Source organism: Haemorhous mexicanus, chromosome 6 (genome assembly GCF_027477595.1).
Source record: "Haemorhous mexicanus isolate bHaeMex1 chromosome 6, bHaeMex1.pri, whole genome shotgun sequence".
NCBI lineage: Eukaryota > Metazoa > Chordata > Aves > Passeriformes > Fringillidae > Haemorhous > Haemorhous mexicanus.
The window spans coordinates 57,581,876-57,608,308 of NC_082346.1; the positions used below are offsets into that span (position 1 = coordinate 57,581,876).

Genomic DNA, 26,433 nt, shown 5'->3' on the forward strand with positions numbered 1-26,433 from the left:
GTGCCTGGGACAAACTGGGTGGGGGCTGTGAATTTTGAAGAGCTAGGAGGAATGCCAAGCTACTCTTCTTCATTATCCATCAGTTATTCAATGCCAGTAGCACAGTTTTATATTTGAACCAGTTACAGTGGTGATACATTTGTACATTTAAGTAACCCTTCCTACAGCTTAGGTAGTGATAATGGATCAGTATAAGAAACAGGCAATACTGAACACCTTCACCAAAAATCTGGGGATCTTCTAAATCTTGCAGATAGGAAAGAAAAAAAGGACAGGATTGTGTCACAATATCTTCTCTGATATCCTCATGCAGAAAAAAAATCAAAAAACATGAATATAAATACATTATTAGAAGCTACTGAGCATAAATGTATAGAATAAGTTATAATAGATTCTAATATACATGGAAAAGAAGTCAAATGAAAGAAATAAAAGAAGCTAGCTAGTTAAGGCATTACAAATAGGATAAGGCATTTTGTCTATTAGAGATTGATTTTCCCCACACTATATAATTAAAATACTAAAGCTGGTACTGATAAAAGTCTGAGCCCTGTGCAAAATGCATTGATGATTTCCATGCAGAGGAAATATGCCAGCAGCACAAAAAGTCTCGTTCTATTAATTGGCACCCTGGATGGTAGGCCTAGGATTGAGCATTACTTTTATAGCTTATACCACACCACTCATGCAAACTGCTCAGCAGAGAGCAAAGAGAATGAGTGCCTTCAAGACTTCCCTGCATAAATGGATTCCATCTGCAAAGGCTGTGCTCAGGAAATTTCCACATTAGTGCCTGTCATGGTCCCTGTAGCTGTAGCATGTTATCCTGACAACGTTTAGGGAATTGCCTTGACTCTGTGCAGCTTCTGTTCTGTGCACAGAGATCTTCTCTGTGCAGGGCTGACAACACAGCTACACATATTTAAAATAAACAGACTCTGTGGGTTGCTGATGGGGATGGTTTGTTAGACATGGTGAGTGCAGAGCTGGGTTCTTGGCCAGCCTGCCCTGACACAGCCCCTTTGAGCTGAGCAGATGCACCCTGAGTTATTCCAGCTGAACGGCTGCTCTGGGGAATGGAGAGAGGAGAGCATACCAGGAACAACATAAAGCTGTCTTGAAGCAAGGATTCACTTCCACAACAAAATAATAACAGCAGGGCTGGGTGCAGCTGCAATGTGGAGGGAGGAAGGTTTTGTCCATCCCTTCCCAAGCCGTGTGTGGGAGAGGAAGTTTGTACTGTGTGGGGATAGTGAAAGGACAGAGCTACCTCTCAGAGCTTCTCCCACGTTAATCCACACTCAATAATGGATAGCACTACTTGGACAAAGATTTAAAGAATTCTTAGGACGACCACCTAGCATTAAATCAAAAACATTGCTGCCTGCAGAGAAAGAAAACAGAACCCTTGGCACTATGTTAGGTCAGTGATAGCAGTTCTCACTGTCAGAGTTCATATTCCTTTTTTCATGACAGATTAAAATATCCTGGAAAGAAGCAAACTGAAAGAAAACAATGCAATGGAAATGAAAGCGCATTATGGGAGGGCCAGGAACAACAACAAGCATGGGAAGAAAAATGGGGGAAGCAGCCTGTTGGGGAAGATGAAACAAGAAAGCTTTACAAATATGATTGCCTGGCAAAAGATTTTGAGAATATAGAAACTATAAGCGAGATTGAAATGAAAGCAAGCTTTGACATCTCTTAGTTACTGAACAACAGGAAAACAATGGTGTGGCCGGCTGAAGGTAATCCCCTTTTGATGAAACAATACCCTCTGCAAGCAGGCAGATCCAAGGGTCAGAGTAGACCCTGCCAGCTTGGCAGAAGGGGTCCGAAGAGTAGTTTTTAGAGTTTAAAATGTAGCACAATATGGTAATGTAGTGATTCTTATAAGTTGTATGTAAATGCTATAGGATTTGTATGCTGTACTAGATTGGTTAGTGAGAATCAGAATATTCAACACAGAAGATGATATATTATATTGTAACGGGAACTTCGCTCTCTTATGCTCTTGCTTTTGCTCTTATGCTCTTGCTTTTGCTCTTATGCTCTTGCTTTTACTCTTGTTCTCTTACTTTTACTCTTGCGTTCTTACTTTTCTATGCTCTTAGCTCTTGCCTTTTTACGTTATTACCCTCTCATCCTTTCTCTTCTCTCGGGCCTGCTCCGAGCTGCAGCTGGCAGCTCCCAGCAGGGCCCTGTACCCACACCCTTTGCAATAAACCGCAAGTTCTACGACTTGGCTTCAGAGATCTCTCGTCTCCATCCGTTCCGACCGTGCTACCCCCAGTCTCGCCGACAGCAGCCCTTTTGTAAACCCCTGTCAGCAGAACAATAACATCTTTGTAACACCAAAAATAATTTATAGTTTTGAGGGTGCCCTCTAGTGAGTGGGACCCTTGGGTGCTCTGATCTGCTGAGCAGTACTGGTGCATCTCAGGTCTGGCAGGAACGAAACACGCTCTGAAACTCAACCACGCTGTGCTAATTTAAGAGCAAGCATTGGCTGGGGTGACAAGATGGCAGAGCCCTCTCTTAACAGCAGCATTTCTCAAGAGCTAGCCCTTAATCCTGCATATCACCAGTGTGTCAAAAATTTTTTGGATGCATGAACCTCATCAAGAGCTCATCAAGATGAGGGCATGAACTCTATGCTAGCAAGTCCTCATGAAACCACATGCTCCTGTGAATAGATAATGTCTGAACCAGGTGTAGCCCTCTGATCCCAGCTGTAAACATGTCTGTTAAACATGCACTAAGAAAAGGACACAGAAAAAGAAAACAGCCCTTAGCCCTTCTAGTAAAAGCAGTTTTATGCAAGGATGGTTCTTTTATCTTCAGATCCATATTGCAGAGCAGAGAAAGGACAGTGCAGTGGGACTGAGCACATGGGGTGTGGTGCTTTGCCCTAGGTCCACCAGGGGATGTGTGCCCATCCTGATAGCCCATCCCACATAACACAGACTGCATGCTGGCACATGGCCAACTATATCAGCTACTACCATATAATTCCCACTTGAAAGAATTTCCAGAATATTTCTTTAACCATTTTAGCATGCAAACATTAAAGAAGAACCATCAAGTTGGCCACAAGCCACTCATTTTATACCAATTCAACTAAGGAAACTCCCAATTTAAAGGAGGAGGCAGAATCCCACCTCTATGTGATGTATTTGATATCTTTCTAAATGACCTAGTGATGAAGGAATAGAAAAAATTGGGAAGTTTTGTTACAAGCACATGGAGAGGAGGGCTTTGGTATAAGTGAAGCTGAAGGGATTGATAAAGTATTTTAAGGCCTGGATCACTATTTTTCTACTTCCAAATGACCAGTGAATCTTCCTCAAGGCTCACTGCTCTGGAACTAATAAAACACTCAGCACCATTCTTCTGGGTAACAATTCAGAAGACAGGCAGGTGAAGCAATTCCCTCCCTGCAGGGTGCTCAGGCCTGCTAGTACAGAGCAGACAGAATTATTTTGCCTTCATAGCTTGCAAAGAGGAGAGAGATGGTCAGTAGCAGATGTTGGTGAAGGTGAGTTTTACAAAGCAATTAAGAGGTGTCACCAACCTAGGATGACTCAGATCTGCAACAGAAGATTCCTGCAGTGGGGTAGTGGTGGCAATGTGTCAAATGTAATCAGCCCTCAGCAAAAGCTTGACTTGATGATCCTTGTCATTCCCTTCCAACTCAGAATATCCTGTGATTCTGCAAAAGTGCCCTTAAATTCACTCTTCAGCGTAAAGCAGCACTGTTTCAGCATGAGCTCCCTTTCAAGTCTACTTCATATTTGATATCAGTGTTTCAGAGCACTCCTTCCCCACAAGTGGAATAGTGCTTTTAGTTCTTTCCTTGTATTTCATCCAGTTCTCAGACAGCCAAGTTTCATCCATGCTTATGCCATGCCATGTGATGAAACATGTGTGATCCACTGTCCTCTATCCTGTCAGAGCTCTTTCCAACTGCAATTACATTCTGATTAACCCATATTCCCCAGAGAACTTCAGGAACAGTGGAGTGTCTAGCTAGTGAATATTTAAAAAGTAGTTTCTTTAGACAGAAAGAAAAGGCCATGAGTTTTCAATATGCAGTTGGAAAAGTCTGCTGAACATCCTTAAGTATGCATTTGCAAGTATGTGCAGAAAAAGCCAAAGCAGAAATCCTTGCAGATAAAGAAAGAGTGGCAGGAATAAGATTTTTGAGCTCAGAAGAGATTTTTGGGAGTTGCTGTGAATTACAACCATGGCTTTGGCTCCACAGACCAGAAGTCTGGACTCATCAGCTCTACAGAAAATAATTTAAAAATCACATTAATCTGTATGAAACCAGAGTGCTTGTACCTGTAAAGTATTAGCAGTTCAGCAACTCATTCTCATCACTTTGGTGTTTAACAATTCTCTCAGGCATTGGTGTGATTTTTAGGGCTGTTCTGGTCAGGGCCAGAATGCAGAGCTTGATGATCCTTGTGTGTCCCTTCCAACTCAGGATAGCCTGTGATCCTACAGCCATAGTCAGGCACTGTGCTCAGTACTACTGGTCTTGGGGTTTCAGTAGTTTTGGAAGAACTCAAGCAATGAAACCAGACAAGAGTTAGTCCATTAGGTATTGTGGCCCATTTTCAGCACACTAATCTATGCCATTCTAAATCTTGTGCTAGTATTGAAAATGTACATTGAAGTTTCTATGAGTTTTTGAATGAAAGCCTTTTAAAAAATACTGGCTCTGTCAGTGCTTTTTGAGGAGGTTGTTATTGTTTGGGTTTTGGTGTTTAGAGGTTTTGTTTCTTTGTTTTTTTTTTTTCAGGAAGAAACATAAGTCTTTACTTGATAACTTGTTTTTGACCAGAACAAAACAAAAAAACTAGGAATAAGACCTTCACCGTCAGCAGACTGTAAGTTCATTCATGGAAAAATTGCTCCTTTACTTGGTTGCGATTCTGTCAACAGTACATACAGGGGAAGTTTTGAATTCAGAGACCTCTGGAAGAAATGAAAGTGTCTGGAAGAAATAAAACTGTCTTGGCAGATCACCTTCAAGTGACACAAAACATAGCACCTAAACTCCAACAGTTTTAAACTTGTTTGCCCTGAGGAAAACAATGTATTTTCAAAATATACATAGTACCCAGACAGGCTGCCACTTGAAATGGCATCTGATACTTTTAACCCATGTAACCACACCTGGGATGCAATAGAGCACACCTGTAAATAGCAAATTAATTGCAGTAATTCCCTGTCACAGCAGAATGTCTTGGAGAACTCCAGATTTAGCTGAAACTGGGTGTCAGTCCCCAAAAACTTATTGTGCCCATAAGTGGTAATCCCACACCTGATGTTGGCTGGTGCTGAGGAGCCCACGGATTCTCCAGCCTACTTGGTGGCCTTTCAAAAAGGAAATTCTCAAGCTTGTGCACATTTTTGTTGGTCCCACAGCATTCAGACAGCCCAAACCTGGGCAGGGGTTTTGGCTGCACAAAGAACTCCGTGAGCCCAATGTAGTGAGGGGGCCTGTCAAGATGGGAAAAGAGGGTTCATAAGTTGGATGCAGGACTGGAAAGATACTAAGTAGGTTTATAGATAAAATTGGGAAGAGCTGTTGATTCCCTGGAAGGCAGAGGTCTTGCAGACAGACCTTGACAAATTAGAGGGCTAGGCAGTCACCAGCTGTATGAAGTTTGAACTTGAAAAGTGCTGGTTTCTGCACCTGGAACAGGGCAACTCTGAATATAGAGACAGACTGGGGAACTAGGAAAGGGACCTGGGGGTTGATGGGAAGCTGGGTATGAGCCAGCCATGCCCTGGCAGCCAGGAGGGACAGTCCTGTCCTGGGAGCATCGACAGCCGGATGAGGGAGGGGATTGATTGTCCTGCTCTGCTCTGGGCTCTGGCTGCCTCACCTCGAGTGCTGGGGGCAGTTTTGAGTGCCACAAAATAAAAAAGGATTAAAGCAATACGAGAGGGCCACGAGGGTGGTGAAGGGTGTGGTGGGGAAGCTCTATGAGGAGTAGCTGAGGGCTCTTGGTCTGCTCAGCCTGGAGAGAAGACTGAGGGGAAACCTCGCTGCAGGTACAACTTCCTCATGAGGGGAAGACATTGACCTCTTCTCTCTGGTGACCAGCGACAGGACGTGAGGAAATGGGCACAAGCTGTGTCAGGGGAGGTTAAGGGAAAGGTTCTCCACCAGAAGGTGGTCGGGCTCTAGAACAGGCTCCCCAGGGCAGCGGTGACAGCCCCACGCCTGACAGAGTTCAAGAAGCGTTTGGACAATGCTCTCAGGCACATGGTGCGAGTCCTGGGGTGTCCTGTGCAGGGCCAAGAGTTGGACTCGATGATCCTCGTGGGTCCTTCCCACTCCAGCATAACCGTGATTCTGAGTTTATTGACAAACGCGAGTCCCAAAAGCGGTTTCGCTTTGCCCCGCCGGGTCCGCGCCGCCGCTCCGGGCGCACGGAGGTGACGCCTGAGGGGCGGTGGCAGCGGGCGGGGCGGCGAGGCCGGGCCGGCGCCTCTGACAACCCCGCCGGGCGCTCAGGACGCGGCGGGAAGAGAAATTTTCCGCTGCGGACGAAGCTTTCGCTTTCCTAAGGAAAGAACGGAGCGGCCGCGGTTCCCGAGCGCCCGGGCCGGGATGTGAGGGAGGCGGTGGCGCGGCCTTGACGCGACGCGGGGCGGGGCGGGGCGGGGCGGGCGCGGGTCGGTCCGGCCATGCCGAAGCGCTCCTGCCCCTTCGGGGACGCGGCCCCGCTCCAGCTGAAGACCCGCGTGGGGCTGCGGGAGCTGAGCCGCGGCGTGCGGGGCGAGGAGTACCGGCGGGAGGTGTTCGGTGAGCGGGGCGTGGAGGGGGGAGCGCCTGGCCGGCAGCCCCGCCGGGGGGATGTGCCGGCCCGCCGCGGCCCGCGGGCATGGGGAGCCCGCTCCTGACTCTGCTGTCCTCTCCCGCCGGCAGAGAGGACCCGGCGGCTGCTCTTCAGGGGTGCCCAGGCGTACATGGAGGGCGCGGCGGCCGCCGCCCGTGCGGGGGAGCCGGGGCCGGCCGGGGAGGCGCAGGGCGAGGGGCCCCGCTGGAGCGGGCAGCTCCTCATCGGCCACGACGGGAAACTGCGGCGGCGGCCCGCGGACAGGGGTGAGTGCCCGGGCCGTGTCACAGAACCGCGCAATACCCTCAGCTGGAGGGGACCCATCGAAGTGCAACTCCTGTCCCGCCCAGGACATCCCCGACGTTCCCACCGTGAACCTGAGAGCGTTGTCGGAATGATTCTTAAACTCTGGCAGGGTTGGGGCCGTGGCCACTTCCCCGAGGAGCCTGTTGCAGTGCCAGACCACCCTCTGGGTGAAGAACCTTTTTCTAATATCCAACCTAAAACTTCCTTGGCACAACTTGAGGTCATTCCCTCTGTTCCTGTCCCTGGTTAATACAGAGACCAGTGCTGTCCCTTGGCTTCCCCTCCCAAGGAGGCCTGTACTATGATGAGTAGTTTTGTGCTGTGTAGTTCTTCTTTGTTGACTTTCCTTAAAGGAAGCGTTAGATTTGACGGATTTTGGAATTGCTGCGTGTATGTTCTGTTTTAGCATCCCTTAGTCTTGCCTCTGAGCAGAGAAAGTTCCAAGCGGCGCTCCCTGTCCCTTGGCATTCCCGAGCGTCCTGCGAAGTGCTGCCACCTGTAGCCGTGCACGGACGGGCCGCGCTCTGCAGCTCCTGGGACTTCCCAGCTGCTTTCTCTGCCTTGCTGTAAAGCTCATCCATTCTTTACCGTGTCTTTGCCAAGCAGTTCCGCCGCTGGGAGCGTCCAGAGCCTGCTCGTCGTGTGTGAGAACGGCCGACATGAAGGAGGCGTGTGCGCAGTGTGACCGGCTCGTCTGCCAGAGCTGCAGCAGGCTCTGCAGCTGCTGTAACACGGTTACCTGCTCTATGTGCTCCACTGTTGAGTAAGTGCCTTTCGAGTTTGGAAGCTTATTTTAATTACACATGGCCTGATAGTTGGGTGCAGCAGATAACTACCTCGTACAGAAGTTAAAGTCTTCCCATGCTTTAGCAGCAGTAAAACTGTCTGAAACATGCAAACCAAGATGCCTGTGTGAAGCACTCTAATCAACCGTAGTACAAGTCTCGTTCAGCTTCTTACTTAAATGCTGTAGGAGGCAAAAATTTCTCTTGCTTTCCCACCAGCAGTATAGCGTGCTGGCCTATGCTGAATGCATGCACTTCCAAGGAATAATCTTAATTTTTTTTCCCCTCATTGTTAACAATCCTGTGGTATAAAGAAATACTGAGTGTGCTGCGTGGGAGTCCCGTGGTTGCAGTTGATAATGGAATAGTGTGCCAATGTTATGTTCCAGAAACAGTAGGCACTCTGACTTTTCTTTCTTCTGTTTTTTTTTTTGTTTCTTTTTTTCCCTAGTTATGGTGATGTGGGAGAGCAAGTTCTCTGCAATGGTTGTTCAGTATTTCAAGTCTGAAACTTGATGAAATAACCCTTGTGGCTAAAACATCCATGAATTTTATGAAGTCTTCTCCTTGCAGCTGGTCAAATACTCCTTTTAGCATGTGAATTAGTTATGAAATTTCTATGTTTTATATCTTTATATTGTACTTTTAAATATTGTAGCTAAATAAACATTTATATTTTAAAGCTTTTTAGATTATTTTGAGTCGGCTTTCTCCTTTTCCCTAGTTGTGATATGCCTGTCTGGAAGGGACCACTCTGTGCTCTTACCTGGTGTTCCTGATGTGATACAGGATTCAGAATATTCTCTTCGCTTGTTGGTCATGTTAGGACACACTTTTGTGGGATCAGAATAGAAATCAGTTGCTCCTTCTGTGCTTTCAGGTGAGTGTGAATCCATTCTGGACACACAACATTTTCTTTGTGAGCTTACTAGGAAAATCAGCCAGGCCTGAGGGCTTTTCCAAGTAAGAAAATTTGCTGATTCTGGTTAAGTTTTTTTTAAGCTATCACAAACAACTTGTGTTTACTGACTGCTTGAATGGTTTTAATCTTTCTGTGGTAACTTTGATAGAAAGAGCAGTAGCACACCAGGCTTGGAGCAGAAAAGTTTTTCTCATTAATAAATTTTCCAGTACCTTCACTGAAAGGTCTTTCTTGGAAAGCAACTTATCTGTATGAGTTTATCACCTACACGGTAAACTTCATATTGTTCTGAATACCCACTCAGAAATAGCTCATGAAGTGGTCTGAAAAATGGTCAGCACTCAGGGGTACCTCTCCATAAACCAGTTCATTCCTCATTTTCTTTTCAAATCACTGCAGAGCCTTAGTATTGTTTGTGCTGTAAGAGTGAAGTACTGCTGGACAGCCCTTCAAAGTAGGTTTCTTTTACTGATTTTGCTGTGTTTCATTAAAAAAGCCACTTTTCATATGGCAAACTATGCCTAAGAGAAAACTACAGTGGTCTTTACCTCGGGAAAATGCTGATTTGAGTGGCTGATTTAAGATTGTAGGATAGAAGGAATAGGTTTGACACACACAAGAAAAGAAATCCTTGTGGCACAGCTAATGGTCTATTTCTCAAATTCTTTGCCCTGAAGCAAAGCCTGCCACTCATGCTTCCCAGTCTTCTCAGCTGTAATTAGTATGTTTTGGGTGGAGTAACCTTGTTTTACCTGTTTCCCTCCACTTTAGCCATTTCTGTTTGAAGAGATGGAAAGTCCATTGCAGTGCAATTTGAGAGCTCGACTTCTCCCTCATGGGGACACCTTTATTTGACATTCTCTTGGAGGCATTCTGGGTATTTGCCTGTCAGAATCCTGCAGCTACCCAAAGAAAATGGTAAATGCTTTAGCAAAGGGTGGGGGTGGCTGTTACTGGAGAGCAGCTCTTCATAGCTGCAGTGTCATGGCTTTGGGTGTATCAGCCACAGTGAGGTGCAGGATGACATCCTCTCTAGCCTGTGTAGCACTTTGTATAACTATGCAGACACACTTTAAAAGCATTTGTGCACTTCAGGGTTTCCTGAGGGGTGTCACTTCACTCCCAACCATCTGTTCCAGCTTAGACTGACCATCTGTGCCAGCCTGGACATGCTGATGGATCTGGTTGGTTTTCCTGTTCTGCATGTTTTGGAGCCAGTTAAAATGGGAGACTTTACTGGTTCTTACTCCAGTCTTCATTTTGATCAACTGTGAAATGTGTCTTATCTTCATTCCCATAACAAACAAACAAAAAAAAATGTCTCAAGTCAGGTGACTTGGTAGTGGAAGAATTAGTTGGACTGTGCAGGAATTCCATAGCATTATCTGTCTTTTCAAAGCTCTAATAGATGAAGTCAGGATAGTGGCAGATCTCTGCTGCAGTTCCCAGCTGGTATCACAGGGCAGATAAAAATGTTGCTCCTGTGGCAATCATTTTAAGCCACAAAGCTGAGTTTTATGGATGGCAAGAAGCTGTGGTTTACTGCACTTAAATGTTAGTTTTAGGAAAGAGTTTTAAAAATTGGCTTTGTTTCATTTGAAGCTTTAAGCAGTGAACTAAAGTGTTTTTTCAGTCAAGTATATTTTTCGATTGAAACCTTTAAGTATGTGTCTGCCTTTTCTTACTCTCTCCTGAGGGTGAGACTGAAAATAATGTTTTGCTTCTAGGCTCTGGGAGAGATGAGACATTTTGTTTACAAATGATTTGTGTTTCAAACTAGTGATAGAAATGTTTTTTGGCTCATTTAGTCACTGCTGTATTTCATAGAAAGCTGTCCTCTGTAAACAATGACATAAATTTCATGGCTTAATGTTCTTATTTGTTATCCTCTAGCTGCTTGAAAGATGGCTGTGCATTAGGATAGATACCCAGTGCAGCGTGAAGAGCTGGGAGGAGAAAAGCAGGAGGGCTGGAAGAAGGTTAGAGGCTGGGAGGGGAAGGGCAGGAGGAGCACAGAACAGCATGGCCAAGTCTTGCATAGGGGAGATCCTTCATACATGTGAGAAATGGGGTTTAGTGGTTACCACATCTGCTTCTCTGGCTTCAGAAGGTGACAAAACTGCCTGTGTTTACCAAAAGACTCAGATATATTCAGGAAAGTTCTTTTTCTAGTCCTGCAGTTCTCACATAAACAATGGGAGGTAAGACTGGAGACTGCTTGTAAATCTTTATAATGCCTACAGAAAAAAAAAAAAACAACCTGTGTGAAGGGAAGAGTCTTTGGGTGAGAAGTACAAAGATTTTTCTCTTTGCCTAATTAACTCCTCCTCACAAGGACTTGTCTGTTGCCACTGATCATTGAGCTGTAATAGAGTTACAGTACAACACATAGGGTACCCCTAGGACTGTAAATGAGAGCCAGAGAAATTGTCTGGTTTATTAGCTGAGCAGAAAATTGGGTTCAATCCTGTGCTTTTTTGTTGTAATTGTATGTTCTTCCCCTCCCACTCAGTGCAAAGTGTCAAAAATCAAAGTTTGCCTGCTGTTCCAAGGGAAGGAGATCCCCTGAGGAGCCAGCATATTATGGGTAAAAATATCCTCCAGTAACAATTTTACAGATGGATGAGAAACTTCTGAGGCCTGTGTATCATTACTGGTGACATATGTCTCAAAGTGACATACTTTATGTCCAAAAGGAAGTCAGCTGATCTGATGAGGATAAAACAGTTTCTTTTAAGACTAATAACTGAGTCAGTTCTAGAAATGTGTGGTTTCATAGACACCAGATATTTAAGGATAGTCTAAGGTGGTTAATGACTGCAGTAGTCTCCAGTATCTCCAGACTGTATTAGAACAAACCCACAACGTTGTAAAAAAGCTCTCTGAAAAGAACAAATACACTTGAGCCATCTCCTTCAATAGCATTTGTCCTGTGCACAAAGGAATTCCCAAATATTTTGCAGTTCAGTCCAGAAGTCTGCTTTCTTCCAAGAGAAAAGTGAGGCATCCTACAGGTGATCCAGACAGTGTGAAAATTAAAAATAAATAAATGTTAGCTCTCCATTCTGTGATTGATGTGTCTTTTGTTTAATACAGCCAGCACCTCAACCTCTTCCCCTCCTTTTTGTATTAGTGTCCTACACATTTGGGCCCTGACTTGCAGCCAGTTCATAGCCTTTTTTTTCTATTCCTTTCTGGAATGCAATGATACAGTGATAACTAGATGCAGCTGTATTTTATCTCAGGACAGGGCATAAACTCCAAATAATGCAGGTGAGAGTGAGAGACAATGTCCTTTTTTTCCTTACAAGTATGGGCAAAGCATAAATGCTTTTCTTCTGTGCTGAGTTTGCTGCCATCAGCTGTGACACTCAGAAGTGGCAGCAATGTGCGAAGGGCTTAAATCTTCTGAATCTTACTTTGAAGAGGTGCAGCCAAGAAGTAAAAATGGAAACAGTTATCTTTGTCCCCAGGTTTGTTGGGCCTGTTTTCCTTTGAAAACACTCAATTGGCCTCTGGCTGAATTGGTGAGACAGCAGCAAATGCCAGCACCATGCAAGGAATAAATACTGCTGTCTTTCACCATGCTCCCTACCAGTCATTGCTTGATGGCTTTGGGTTTTGGCAGGATCAAACTGGATTAAAAAATTGAATCCCAGCAAAACTTACCTGTCATTAGGCTCCCACACATAGAGTATGTGTACAAGCTTGCATCTGCTGCTGCTCTGTAGCTTTTGGTTAGGTGTAATACTGTTTCATCATGGCAAATTCTGCAACTAAAAGCTCTTTGTGCTGCCTTTGCCACCCATCTGGATTCCAAGAGCACTGACTGCCTGGACACCAAGCCCTCGGTGCCTGGGGCAGCTCCAGCTGGGATAGAGTGTGGCAGACACAGTTTGTTCTGTGTCTGTCAAGCTTTGTCCTCTGTTCTTTGCAGTGCTTTATCATGGATTGTCAGACTAAGCTTAGATCCAGGCTGCTGCAGGAACATGTAGGGTTTTTCAGGGAGAGGGAGGAAAACCTCAACCTACCCAGCAGCAGCCCTCAGACGTGCAGGACAAAACTGCTGCAGCAGCACAGGGACTCCAGAGCCCAACCTGGCAGCACAACCTCGGGTGTGGCAGCTTAGAAAAGGAGAGGGATATGAGGGGCTCTTCCCAGAGAGCATCCTGCTCCCAGCAGGCTTCTGAGTGAGGACAGGTAAGGCTGAGGAAGATCACCTGTACCTGCTTTACTCCACTCTCTAGGGTTTTTCACTACTGGGAAGGGGAAGGTAGCAAAGCTTTGAACACTGTTTTTAGTGAGGTAAATTGGTTAACCTATTAAAAGCAGCCAAGAGGCCTCAGAAAATGTAAATGATTCTTTAAGAAATAAGTAGGAGCTGTGTAATTCAAAGGCAAGAGAATTGGAATAAAATTCTTCCAAATTACTTTTTATTTTACATTATTAAAATTGCAATAGGGTGAGAATGATCACACAGTGTTGTATATTTTAATGGCTAATACGCATGCACACACATATATAACTTTTTTGTATAGATATTTTATATTGATAGATATTAAAATACCATAGCTTTTACAGTTGATTGCATTTTGAACTGCTACAATTGTAATACAAGCTTTAATATTTGCTGGTGGTGTGTATTCTGGGCTTTTGTTATTTTGTTTTCTTCCTCTGGGAGAAAACTCAGCTGGAATCAAATTATTATGTCTTACACTTTTATTAAAAGTTTTTATTCTCATGGCTGTGATTTGCATTAAAACCCTGTGATAGATGTTAAGTTACTTATCTCTTGCAGAGTTTATTATTGCTTGAACATTTTGCGGTTATAGGATTACTTTAAATTTTAGGATTTATTTAATTGTATTCTCTTACATTGTTTTGCTTAAGTGTCATAGTTTAAATCATAATCCCCTTCTCATTTATTTGTTCTGTAAGGGACAGATGTTTTTCTGTTTCTTCTTTCCCTGACAAAAACCCAGTTGAAGGTTTTGAGGGCAGGTGCCCCCCTGATAACCTGCACCAGTACTTTCCTGGTCTGTTCTGTACGAATTCTCTCAGACTTGAACTGAATTCCACCAGCTGCCAGCAGCTCCTTGTGCAGGAGTGCTCTTTAATCTGATTAGAGGTTTAAAATAAAACAATTCCTCTTCCAACCTTCGCCGCAGAAGTTTCATCCTCAAGCCACAGGGTGGCAGCACGACGTTGGGTTTATGGCTTTTGTTACCCAAATTCTTGGGTTTTTTCTGAATTCCTCACTGCTCAATTGATACTGTAATAATTGGACTGCTAATTTGGAGAGGAAGTGTGTTTCAAAATATTCCCCTCATTAACCTGTAGGTCAAAGGTTCACAAAACAGATTTTTTTTTTTAATCCCAGATATTTTGTACCATTCATAAAATATGGCCTGAAATTCCAAACGGTCCATTTTGCTGCCTGCAAAGGCAAGAGCAAAATGTAAATTAGATGCAAAAGCATAAATAGATCCCATTTTTTCCTTTGAATTCTAATGTATCAGTATGACAAATAAGGGTGATTATATGCCAACATGTAAGTTATGTCACACTTTTAAAAAAAGCCCAACAACAACAAACCCACCAAAAAAAAAAATCCAAACCAAATATTCCCATTATACATTTCTTTGCATTGAATTAACATCCTACTCAAGTTGCTTCTCATAAAGATGTGAAAGAGTACAGTGATGTCCATGCCAAGAGTAGGACTGTGAATCTGGACCAGGAAGTGTACAGTGGGGTGCTAGCTGGCAGTGGCACCTCAGGGATGTCCTGGTGGTGGAAAAAAGGTGACAGTTGTGCCAGTTTTTGAGGAGAACAATTTGGGGAACGATGGGCTGGTCAGTGTGACCTCAGCCCACAGGAATGTTATAGTGTGAATCCTCACAAAAGCTGTGTCCAGCTCCACATCCAGGCACAGGAAGGGTGGGAACATAATTGGGAACAGATTTGTCAGGGACCTGTTACATGTGACCAACCTCACTGTTGGTTCTGATGAGATGAGATGAGCAGCACTGGATGAGAGGAGAGAAATGGAGGTGTCCTTGCCCGGGAAAAGGCAAACCTTGTTGGGTTGCAGGGGCAGAGGCAGCACAGACCCCCCTGTGCCAGAGATCCAGAGCTGCTGCTGCTGCTGCTGCTGCACACAAGGCTTTGGTGGCCCTGGAGACCCCGCAGTGCAGAGAAACCACAGAGGGGAACAAGAAGCCTGGTGACTTCCAGGTCACTCATGAGGTACATCTGTGCTCTTCAGAGTCTGCCAAAGCACAAGGATTTCATGTGTTTCTGAGGACTGCAAGGCTCTGTGTTGAGGTGTGGACACCCTTAGGAGTTTATATTACTGTTGAAACTCTTCAGCACTCTGAGATCTGCTGCCTTCTTCTGTTCTCCTGAGTATTGATTGCTGCTGCCAAAAATGAGGAACTGGTAAAAGGCTATGAGTATGTCCACTCTTACATCCTGTTTACTCTGCTTGAACTACTGATATGATCAAACTTACTCATATCCTTAGGTGTTTTGGTGGGATGCGCTGTAGAGTGCAGCACTTTGCTGAATATTGATTTCTGAACCTAAAGAAATGATTCAATTTTCAACCAAGTAGTTTACATACAGAATTTAATGCACTTTTATGTATTTCATCCCCGTGAGTTTCATTTCATTCATTGGAGCTTCGTTCTCCCACGCTTTCTTGCACTGAGTAATACCTCCCCAAATGAGTAATCTGATTGTTCTCATTTTGCTTTCCATGATAGCAAGATTATTTACTGCCCCAAAATAGATTTTGAAGTATTTCTAAATGCAGTAAAAACAAGCTTAGAAACCTGGGATCAGTTGGGAAAACCAGTATAAGGAGTTAAAGTACAGTAAAATGTAAGGTTGAAAATATGTAGTCAATGTGCAGATTTTCATGGTTTCTTCCCAAAAATGTTAAGAAAGCCAGTTTGAATATTTCCTATGTAAATGGTTTTCTCTTCTGTTGAGTGGTTTCACTCCAGGTTGTTCTGGAAGTCCTCACTTCTCTAAAAATGAGATAACTTGGTTTCAGTTGGGTGTAGTTGCCTGTACTGCTGCTTACAGAGCTGGTTTGAAGAAATTTGTGTACTGAGATGGGTCACAGGAATGCAGGATCTTTCTTGCTCAGCCAGGGCGTGGAGTAAAGAGGTATTCTAGAAAACTGCTTTATTCCTTTGACTTTGGATCAGCACTGCTGAGCACAAACTTCTGTAAGTGCTGAAAATACCTTTTTTTCCTCACCTAGCTGATACTGGAGTGTGCTGTCTTGGTGAGACCAAAAACTACAAGTTATTGAACATGGAGTTACCTTTCTTCCCGGGTGCAAGACTTCACTCTGTTTACTCTGTGCACTGTCATGTTTGGGTTCATTGCTAGATCAGTTTTTCTTACATCTTGCACTGGCCTTGTCCCTTCAGTGCTGTTGCTGCTGATAAGGACACAGTGAGAGCCTGTGCACTTCTGTTCCCCTTAGCACTAACAAGGTTCCCATTTGTGAACTGCAGTGCTGTCCTTGTTCTGCTGGAGAAATCATCAGCGCTTGTGATGCTGCCCCTTCATTGCTGCTGCTGCTTGTAATCTACTGCAAAACAACACAACTTGGGCTTCTTTCATCTTTTCCTTAGTGCTAGACATTGTGGCAAGTGCAGCTTCATGAGCAGGAGTCGTGGCTCTGAGCTGTCCTTGAAATGCTGTGATATTAATTCCCTACGTGGTTGCTCTGCCCAAGTTAAATGAAAACTTCCACCAAAACGAGTGCTGCCAGAAATGAGAGCACCCTTTAAAGTTTAGTGGCATACATCACTTGGACATGGAAACTAGTTCCAACCTTAACACTTGTTCTTTGTATTTTCTCAAGAATTTCAGTTCTTGTGAGGCCTTTAACTTAGACTATTTTCTTAGTTTGCTTAACTCCTGCTACCATCTGTTGTTCAGTAACAACTCGGAGCCAAGGCGGCTGATGGAGATCTGAGTTCTCCTAGATCAGCACTTGGCACCACAAGCTTTTTCACAACCCAACAAGCAGTTCCAACAGCTGCATGCATGAATCACTTAAGTTATAGTACCCTGCAGTACCCTGTAAGAATGGGTTTTGACAATCTGGTCAGATGCCACACAAGGAAAAGTGTGATGAACTGAGCTCCTTGAAAGGTGTAAAATAAATTTAAGATGATTATTTTGATTCATGTTTTAATGCAACATGCTCCACAGTTTCATAACTGTTCAGAAAGTTCTGGGATTACCTAGATTGCATGTAAGAGTTTATAATTACTGAAAAAATTCAGTGGGCTGGGGTGTGTGTGTGTTTATTTGTTGTAGCAAACTATTCTGACACATTCCCTGTGGCATTTCATATTACTGAGAGACAGTTTGCCCCAGCAGTAGAACAGCTCTTCACGTGCTTTTGAGTCAGTCTATATTTAAACCTGTCTCCAGCAGTATTTTATTTCAGTTGTTTTACTCTGGTTTGCCTAGCTGTGGAAGCATTCTTGATTATGATCTGTGTTTATTGAAAATTTGCTGTCACAGAACCATAGAATCATTTAGGTTATAAAAAACATCAAATCCATCCAATTCACCTAGCACTGCCAAGCCCAGCACTAAACCCTGTCCCCAGGTGCCACATCCACACAGCTTTTAAATACCCCCAGGATGATGGGTGACTCCACCACTCCCTGGGCAGCCTGTCCCAGTGTTCACGTCCTGCTCTTCCACAAACGCTGCAGAGCATCCTTTCATTCAGAGTCTGGCCCTGCAAGGGCACCCCTGAAAGCTTTGCAGGAGGATTGTGTGGATTCCAGGTTGGTTTCATGGCAGGCAGCACCAGCACCAAGGGACCAGTGTCAGTGAGCCTGGTGTCACTGGGCAAACTGGGCTGCACAGCTGAGGATCTGCCCCCGTGTGTAATTTGTGTTCTGCTCTAGTGGTGTCATTATTTGTTTAATGACAACCATTGCTTTGGCTGAGTGTTTCACACGAGGCCATTTACAAAGGATTTATGGAGGCCATATGTTTGGATTTCACTTAGCTGCCCAGATAAGGGGGGAGGGAGCAGAATGGAGGTTGATTTTATTTTGAATCTGCATCTGCAGACTAGCTGGAGCCAAGCAGGGTAACTATAGGATGGGACAATATCATCCAGGAATAGGGTGTTAAAACTTCTTGGGCAACTTCCACAGAGCTGCCTGGCAGGAATTCCCCCTCAGTTCCTCTTAGAAAATGAGATCAGTGGGTACCCAAGGGGATAATGTGGGCTGGCTGCCAGAGAGGGGAAGCTTTCCCTGGTCCTGCAGTAGGATGGGAAAGTACATGATTAAGTCTCGAGTTCCAAGAGATTTATCAATATTGCTGAGTTGGACTGCAAGCCTTTCACACCTAGAAAAGTGGGTAAATTGATCTCAGGATATACAGGCTGCAGACTGAAGCAGTGAACTTGAGGATGCTGAAGTAGCTTGGGTTTAGTTTCCCACATTTTAATGAGTTCTTAAGTGTTTGTAAGAGTTTTAAGAGAAGATGTAAATATTTTCCGTCAGCAATTTTCAGTTAGTGTCTTATCAGGTACTTAACTCTACATTTTTAGAGAACTGTAGATAGGTTAAACTTGATAGTTCATACCAAAAAGCAAAGCAAAGCAAAGTGAGATAAAGGGCAGACAAATTTTCTGTTTTGTTTTTCCCAGGGTTTTTTTTAATTAATCAGGTGGAAATTCACACAAATTTAGGTATGTCCTGTAACAGAAATGAATGCCAGTAAGGGGTAACCAAATTCCCTTCTACCTCTACTAAAGAAGCAACAGTGTGTGACAAAAGGCACTGGGACTTATCTCCTCCTCTTATCTGTAGCAGAATTTATATTAAAAATATCAATAGGAATAGGAAATCACTTTAAAACTCAATGAGAGACTTGCTCTTTTCTTTGTTTAGCCCAGTATTTCATGCCAAAATACACCAGTCAAGAGTCTACATGAACCTTGAGGACGTGGGTCTGTACAGACAGTGTAAGTGTTCCTATGGACTGGGGTCAGATGAAGTCTCCACAGTGACCCAAGGAGCATCCAGCATGAGGAAAATAATTATTTAAAGAGATAATCTGTCAGTTGATAACAAACCCTCTAGAAGGGACTGCAGAAGATGAGGGACAAGGTAAGGCACAAAAAAAGAATGAAAGCAAGGGTGAAGAGGAAGAAGGAATCCATTATTCCTTGTCTGCTGGGAATAGATGGGAGAATGATGTCATAAGGCAAAAGGCAAATAAAGAGAACTGGAATTCTGAAAAAAAAAACCCTGAAAAAAAGGGAAAAGGAACTCAATAGTGCAGGCTGGTCTCTACAGGTACCACCCAGCAATCTGCATCCAACCTCCGTGCAGCAGGAACTGAAAGCCCACCTCCATGTGCCAGCTTTTTTCCTGCTCCCAGGAGAGGAGATCTGCTCAGCAGAAGACAGATGGCATTACCATTGCCTGTGCTCCTGTGGGGGCTTTTTCCAGATGGGGAGTTGGAAGCTTCTTTGTGCTGCTCCAGCCTTCCTGTGCAGCAGCCCTCGGGTGCTTGGGGCTCCACCAGCCTGCATGCCCGGATCCAGTGCTGCTCAGAGAAAACTGCAGCTGAACCCGTTAGGAAAAGAAATGGATTTATATCCAGGGTTTTCTCCCTGTTTGAGGTGTCCTTGCTGACTTCACCTTTCTTGTGAGGAGAGATTATAGAGAGATTGCTAATAAAGGCCAAGTTACTGTCAGTGATCTGAAAAGAAAGTTGACACAACTGTTCTGCACAGGGGAACCCCAGACAGCTCTGTGCCATTCACACACTGACCTCCAGCCAAACTCGGTGCTTTCCTGCATTACTGGGGTGCCTCTCCTACCCCAAGCAAGGTACAGCTATCAGAGGTTTCTCAAAGTTATCTGAAAAATCACTGGGCAGTCCAGGAAGTATCGTCCTCATTACAACTCCCTTTGCTGCTTATGGGAATTTTAAAAAAAGATAATTTTAAATACCAAGCAGTCACCTTTGATCCCCACTTCCTCCACATTGAGCAAGTCACCACAGAAAGTAAAACTTGGGAGAGGTAACCTGATTCTAAGTTTTACAATCAAGTAAAGGGAGATACTAAGTTTAATCCCTTTATCTTAGTTACACATTAAATTTATGACCTCACCTGCGTAAATAAGTACATTTTGTTCCGCTTTCTTCCACTTCCTTTCCTCTGCAACTTTCCAATCTGCAGTTACTCCAAGAGACTTTGTTCTCTCTGCTTTTTACTCAGTTTCACTCTACAGCCATTACTGAATGTGCACCAGGTATTCCTGTCTTCCTGTTTAGTTTCATTTCTCCCAATATCATCAGAATAGGGAACAATCACAACAGCTAAAGTTATCATATGGAAAACTTACCGTGTGCTGCAACCCTCCTAATAATGTCACTCCATTTTTTGTTCTGGAAGTTCATTGAAGGGCTAATGTTCTGATCTTTCTGCACATCCACAAAGCCTTTAAAAGTCACTGGAGCAATTTATCAAGTATGTGAGAAAAGTTCATTAGCTTTTTAGGAAAAAAAAATGGTCACTCAAATGCTGTATGAACTGCAGCCCCGTGTGTGGGAGAAGGTGCTGGAATTGTTCTCTGAAGTCAGATTTGTGTCCCAATATATTAAAATAAAAAGCCAATTTCAGAGTAAGGAGCCTACAAAGTGCAGCAAGTCCTAATGCAGAGCAGGGGCGCAGAATCACAGAATAAACCAAGTTGAAAGGGACCCACAAAGGCCATCGAGTCCAGCATGTTTAAGAATTGATTTCATGTTCATTTTAATCCAGTTTTGATGAACTCTCAGGCACTCTGCTGAAGATCACAATCACTATTTTTTGTTCTGATATAGATTTTTTTCAGTACTACACAACTTTATGGGTAACAGCATCAGTACTGTAAGGACACAGCAGCACAAAGGAATGGATACAGGGAGTTTACCAATAACTAAAGATCACAGTGTTTGGGGAAGAGTTTGTGTGTCCTCTGTGAAGACTTCTCACTCCAGCATAAAAATAATTATATGCTCTGCAGGGTGAATGTATTAATATGGAGAGAATTCGAGAGACCTCCAGAATCCAGAAAATACAGCAAATGCTGTGTTGCCATTTATCTTCTTGAAACAAACTCAAAGCCCCCAAGAAATGCAACACAAGCAGTTACAGTAACCTGACACAAAACGTGAAGAAAGTGTGGAAAACAGGGTTACATTAACACAAAGCCCATCTTTGGGGGGGAGGCAAAAAAACCCAGTTACAGGCAAAAAAACCCCATGTGAAGCAGCACTTCAGCAAACGGGAAACAGAACTGAGCTATGTGCAGGCTGAAAAACCACAGAGGGAAGTAGAGGTTTTTTTACACATAAATACCTTGATTTGGTCCTTAAGAACCCACCACGCTCACAAAACCAGGGCGGTGACCATCAGTTACAGAAATTTTAAAAAGTGTCAAGCAGGAACTACTGTAACAAATTGCATTTGTTGAAAATGATTTTGGGCAGAGAGCAAGCAGCCATCCCCTGATTAGAATGCAGCATATGCTGCAGCAGACAGCGGGCACACGGCTGCACTCTCAGCTGCAGGGGGACAATTACCCCGCTCGCTACAGGCACTGTGTGTTCCTTGTGAGTTACTCCTCGTGGCAATTAACCTCCCTGTTATTACAAAAAATTGAACTCAAAGTGGAAGACAAATACTCATTTGCAACGCTGAAGAAACAAGATCCTTTACATTCGCCTGTTTCTTCAATTTTGTCTTTACCTCTGAAGCTCTTCTAGATACAGTGAAATAAACTGGACCTGTTAAATCATCATTTCCCAAACTTCTCAGGCAGCTCTGTACAACTTGCACAGGCATTTTCTGTGTGTGGGCTCCCCCTCTGCACCTCTGTCTCCTCGGAGTTTGCACTCCCACTGTGGGCTGTGACCTCTGATCTGAGACCACCATCCTGGAGATAAAAATCTGTTTTGGCATGTGCTCTCTAAGACGCAAAGGGTATTTTCTCTGACAAAGATTGAAAAGGCCCCACAAACACTCAGGAGTATCAAAACACAGTGCTGGTGTACTGAGCACTTCAACACACGGGCACAATCCAAAGCAGCAGACAAAAATTCCCACTAGTTAAAGCAAGGACCGTCCAATTCAAACAATCCAGGCAAGGTTTTGCCCCCAAACCTCCAAAAAATATCATAATTTGTTTCTCAGGTGGAAAACTGTGAACGAATTCAAAAACAGCCAGGACTCGAGGCAAGTATGAGAGCTGGAGAGCAGGTGGAGGTCACCTGCTGGAGGAGTGAAGGTGCAGAAAGAAAAATGAAGAAAAAGCTGCTTATTGTACTGGGGGGGGGGGGGGGGGGAGGTAGAGGTCACAGTTTGTGCAAAGTTTGGAATGCCATGAACCAGAGTTATCTTCATCCACTTTAAAGGGAGAACAGCCTGTCATATCCTAATGGGATTGTACTGGATGCTTTAGTTACACCAGGGAGTATAAAATGGAATTTGCAGAATTACCTGGCTCCAGCCCATGTCTCAACCCCAAGCAGCACCCAGCGGAGTGTATCTGTTTCAACCACTGCCCAGCTGACCTCAATTCCAGACTGCAGTCACAGGCACACAGAGAACTTACTCATGCGCTCTTGCCAAGGGGCTTTTTTCCTGTTTTTCTCCAAGTTCAAATTTACAACATTCCTGGGCTGTAACACAGATCAGCTACTGGTGTTCAGAACCTGGGATGCACCAGCTTTGCTGCAAGGTGCAACACCAGAGCAAGATGACATTTTCCAATGCCAGAAGAAAAAATGGGGAGGTTCTGGCTGTAGAGGTTGTTAGAAAAGTTTTGAGGTTTCAAATCAAAGAGGTAAAGAAACATGCAAAGATTTAAGCAGTCTCTGCATATATGGTACAAAAAGAATCTGACTCAGGTCACAGGTTTTTGCAGTAGGATTTTCTGTGTTAAAAATGTAAAGAACACACTTTATGTTTGCAGATATACAGCTGTAACAGCCATAACCATTCAATTATGGACAACAAGTAAGGTATTTAGAACAATCACTGGCAAAATGAGGGAATGTGGCCAGCATTCAGGTGTGGCCCTCACAGCTCTCAGTTGCTAACAATATTAAGATTCAGAGATTTCTGGCAGGTTTTTTTTTTTTTAGTTCCATTTTATATGAGGGAATTAAAACAATCCATTAGCAACAACTGGCAGAAAAATAGTGAGACATAAACAGCCTCAACAAAACAACCTGATCCATGCCTGCTCCTGCATTTGACAGAGCAGATTTTCCTGGGGCAGATAATGGTAACCTTTGCTCAGTAGTGTTGCCTATATTTGGATGCACAAAGTTGTGTTGGTTCAGAACTTGTCAAGACTTGTAGACTTGCAGAAGAGTTTCCTTGGACTTGGTCCCTGGGCTGGCTGGAGACGTAGATGAAGGCTTGGAAGCAAAGGAAGGAGAGCAGTTAGATCAGACTTGCTGGATGGGACAGGCTGTCCAGCACCAGTCTCTAGAGACAGAGATCTCTTCTTGCCCTTCCCTCCTTGCATAAACACACAGTAAATTGCACTGGGAATTACAGCTTATTCTTTGAACCAAAAAACCTGCTGGATGTTTAATGGCTTACCACTGCTGCAATTCCTGTTGCTTATTCTGAAGCACACTGCAGTTGTTCTTGGATGTTCATATCTTGTTCTTTGTATTCTTGTTTGAAAAAGGACATTCCAGCCTCCTGTAACCACCTCCCAGCTGTGATTAACATTAGTGCCTGGAGAGCATTAGAGATTGTGCAGCACAGACTGGCCCGGGTGGTGGAACAGAAATACCTTTGCAGATCAGGGCCTTTTGCTGGCACCAGGAGGGCAGCAAAACAAGGCCAGTCCTCATTCACCTCAAGACAATTTATTCCTGGCACAGGTTGCTTTTCTCTGAACAAGCGTTTTCCAAAATTATCTTTGCATACTGATCAGCACAGAGATGAAACAACTGAGGAGGAACAGAACAACCTGAATCCCTCAGTGATATGCACATCACACTTGAGAAACTGGAGCAGTTGTTGCATCTCTACAAATTCAGAAGGCTCCTACCACAAGAAATAAGAACCTAACTCATTAAAGCAATTTTATTTAAGTATTTGGAGGGAAACTTTCATATCATGAGTAAAAATACTAGAGTTGAATGTTGTTAAAAAAAGTCAAGATGATGGGCTCTCTGTGCAAGCACAGCAGTGTCTGATGGAGAGGGGGAGAGAGGGTTTTCATAATATAATTCCTGTCAAATAAAAACATTAAATGCTACTTAACTGGAATATATGTCATCATTTTTTATACAGTGAAGAGAATGAAAAAAACCAAAAAAAGAGCGCAATTTAAAGAACGCAACCTACAATGGAATAACTTTATTTGCAGCAGAGACAGAATAAGACTGCTTTTATGAAAATTACAAAGAAACATGATACAACAAAAATAGGGTGTGGGGAATTTCCCACTAAGATTAAAAATGAAAAACAAAAAGAGTTCACTTTTTGAACACCATTATTATTCAAACACATATGAAGTTTCAACCTAGTTTTTTTTATACATGGGAAACACTGTTAAACTGAATCTTCAAGAGTGAGAAGGCACCATGAACTGTTGGTTGATACCTTTAATGCACACTCAAGAAAGAAGAAATGATCTGGCATGATGCAAAAATTCATTAAGTGTTTATATATATTCATATATCTTTTCGTAAAAAAAAAAAAAGCGGCAACAAGTCATTACTTCAGTGCCAAAGGTACTCGTGTCTGGCTGACTCGCTCATGAGGATGATTTCTCACTTAGACCTGTGTGGTATTTCTGTACAGTGGTGGAAGTGGGTGATTTTGTGTTGTTGCCTTTCATATTAGATTGGTAAATCAAGCGTTTTCTAGGTTCTGAGAAGCCAATCCTATGAAGTATTCCTAGATTCTATGCAAACGGAATAATTAAATGCACTGTCTAGAATGAAATACTCATCTGTACGGCGTGGCAATCCCACCGGATTCAGTTTGATATGTAATGTCTTGTAGCAGATGTTATAACAAAAATAACTTTTGCTTTTTGATTTACCTCACTGAGGCCATTAATGCTGTTCCTATAGTTGGTTTTCTGGAGTTGGATGACACTTCACTGCTGTCCAAAATGAGTTTGAACCTTAACCCTCCAGAGTTTGTTCACTTTGTTGCTTATATTATTGCACTAGCTACTAAAGTCTTATATCTTCCTATATAAATCTAATTGATCAGAGTGCAGATTCTGTATTTAGATAATGAACTGTATGAAATAAATAAAATAAGGGGGTTTTCTGGTCAGAGTTGCTGATATGTTGAATACCTTAATTATTTCTAAAGTAAACAGTTTTGGTGTATATTCTTAAAAACCTATGGTGATTCAGCATAAAAGCCTTGACATAATACTTAAAGAATGGATTTGTTCTCCTTCTCAAAAACGCATCAAAGAATTGTTTTAAATACAGAATCTGTGAGGCTTCCTACAAATTCATCTAAGTTGTAATACAAACACAGTTTGTAACTTGATAATATAGAAAGTTCTCTAGTGTCCATTGAAGTAAGGTCCCCAAAATGCAGTCTGTTTTGTTTCTGAATGGCAAAACATTAAGCGGTTCCACTGGCTGAGTAGGAGAACTGAGGAAAATGAGGTCTTCTCTCATTATCTACACAATCCATGCTGTCATCTGAAAGAGGAATAAAAACCATTAGTAACATTCGCTACCTTTAGTTTTATTTTCAGCAAATCAACAATAAGATGTTGCATGGTAAAGTTATTTCAAAAAATAGATGTTCAGATGTTCTTTTAAAATTGCTAGGAGCTGCACTGCTAAAATCCACACTCACTGTTCTGAATTTCTGGCAATTGCTATTTGAGAGCATCAGACATGCTCAGTTATCACAAAAATACAATATATTGATGGGACATTAGCCCATGCTCAACTGACTGCTTGCATATACACAGTGCATGTGGATATGGACATGAGCTAAACATTATTATCACTGATTTCCAGTGGGAGTGTGCAGATTTGGAAAAGACCACAGTACAAATAATGTGGTCCTTCACTTTTCGCTCTTATTAAGTAGGTTTTTCATTTTACCAACTTCTTGGTCAAATATATATGGAAAAGCCTCAAGTTTAAACTGATACTTTTTTATATGGGCTGAAGAGACCCACCATAGCAAATTATTCCTGGTGGTGTGGAGAGCACAGTGGGAAACATTTGGAAAAACTTTACCTTGGTCAGGAGGAGTGATTGTTATCATCTGTGCTGTAAATTCTTCATCAAAGTATCTTGTATCTGTTTCAGATGTAACTTGTGGCTTGAATGGAGGTACAAGCTAAGGAAAGAAAAAAAAGTGTCCATTTACAGGTTCTTGCAGTGCTGTTTGAAACAAGTAGAATTTGACAGTTATAAGCTACAGTGTCTTTTTCTACATTCCTAAAATGTCTAGAAAACACCAGTCCTCAAAGGAAGCATATACAGTAAA

At 43.2% G+C, this 26,433-nt stretch overlaps 2 protein-coding genes across 4 annotated transcripts in view; one reads left to right on the top strand and one right to left on the bottom strand.

Moving 5' to 3' along the window:
- The first annotated feature begins 6,489 nt into the window (after positions 1 to 6,489).
- Positions 6,490 to 11,936, top strand: SIVA1 (SIVA1 apoptosis inducing factor). 3 transcript variants are annotated; one of them, XR_009487052.1, is made up of 5 exons: positions 6,490 to 6,826; positions 6,950 to 7,126; positions 7,773 to 7,929; positions 8,676 to 8,831; positions 9,645 to 11,936. XR_009487052.1 is itself a non-coding variant. In XM_059850453.1 (4 exons), exons 1-4 carry the CDS (start codon positions 6,709 to 6,711, stop codon positions 8,728 to 8,730), a joined length of 507 nt encoding a protein of 168 aa, XP_059706436.1. In that variant the 5' UTR covers positions 6,490 to 6,708; the 3' UTR covers positions 8,731 to 11,936. The 3 variants fall into 3 exon arrangements, 2 of the variants coding, with proteins under 2 accessions (XP_059706436.1, XP_059706434.1); XM_059850453.1 differs by having other exon boundaries at positions 8,676 to 11,936; XM_059850451.1 differs by lacking the exons at positions 8,676 to 8,831; positions 9,645 to 11,936 and adding an exon at positions 8,403 to 8,633 and having other exon boundaries at positions 6,492 to 6,826.
- A 12,345-nt stretch (positions 11,937 to 24,281) lies between these two features.
- AKT1 (AKT serine/threonine kinase 1) overlaps positions 24,282 to 26,433 on the bottom strand; it is a 78,544-nt gene continuing 76,392 nt past the window's right edge. The window contains exons 13-14 of the mRNA XM_059850450.1: positions 26,181 to 26,283; positions 24,282 to 25,628 (exon numbers count right to left, since the gene is read on the bottom strand). Of these exons, the coding sequence (XP_059706433.1) occupies positions 25,549 to 25,628; positions 26,181 to 26,283 (183 nt within the window). The 3' untranslated portion in view covers positions 24,282 to 25,548. The remainder of the gene's footprint in view (positions 25,629 to 26,180; positions 26,284 to 26,433) is intronic.

What these genes read in the sequence shown, in the direction of transcription:
- SIVA1 (XM_059850451.1), top strand. Translation starts at nt 6,709, where the DNA reads ATGCCGAAGCGCTCCTGCCCCTTCGGGGACGCGGCCCCGCTCCAGCTG. An exon ending in GCGGCGGCCCGCGGACAGGG is followed by an intron (nt 7,127 to 7,772) that starts GTGAGTGCCCGG and finishes TTTGCCAAGCAG; the next exon opens with TTCCGCCGCTGGGAGCGTCC. An exon ending in TCTATGTGCTCCACTGTTGA is followed by an intron (nt 7,930 to 8,402) that starts GTAAGTGCCTTT and finishes TTTTTTCCCTAG; the next exon opens with TTATGGTGATGTGGGAGAGC.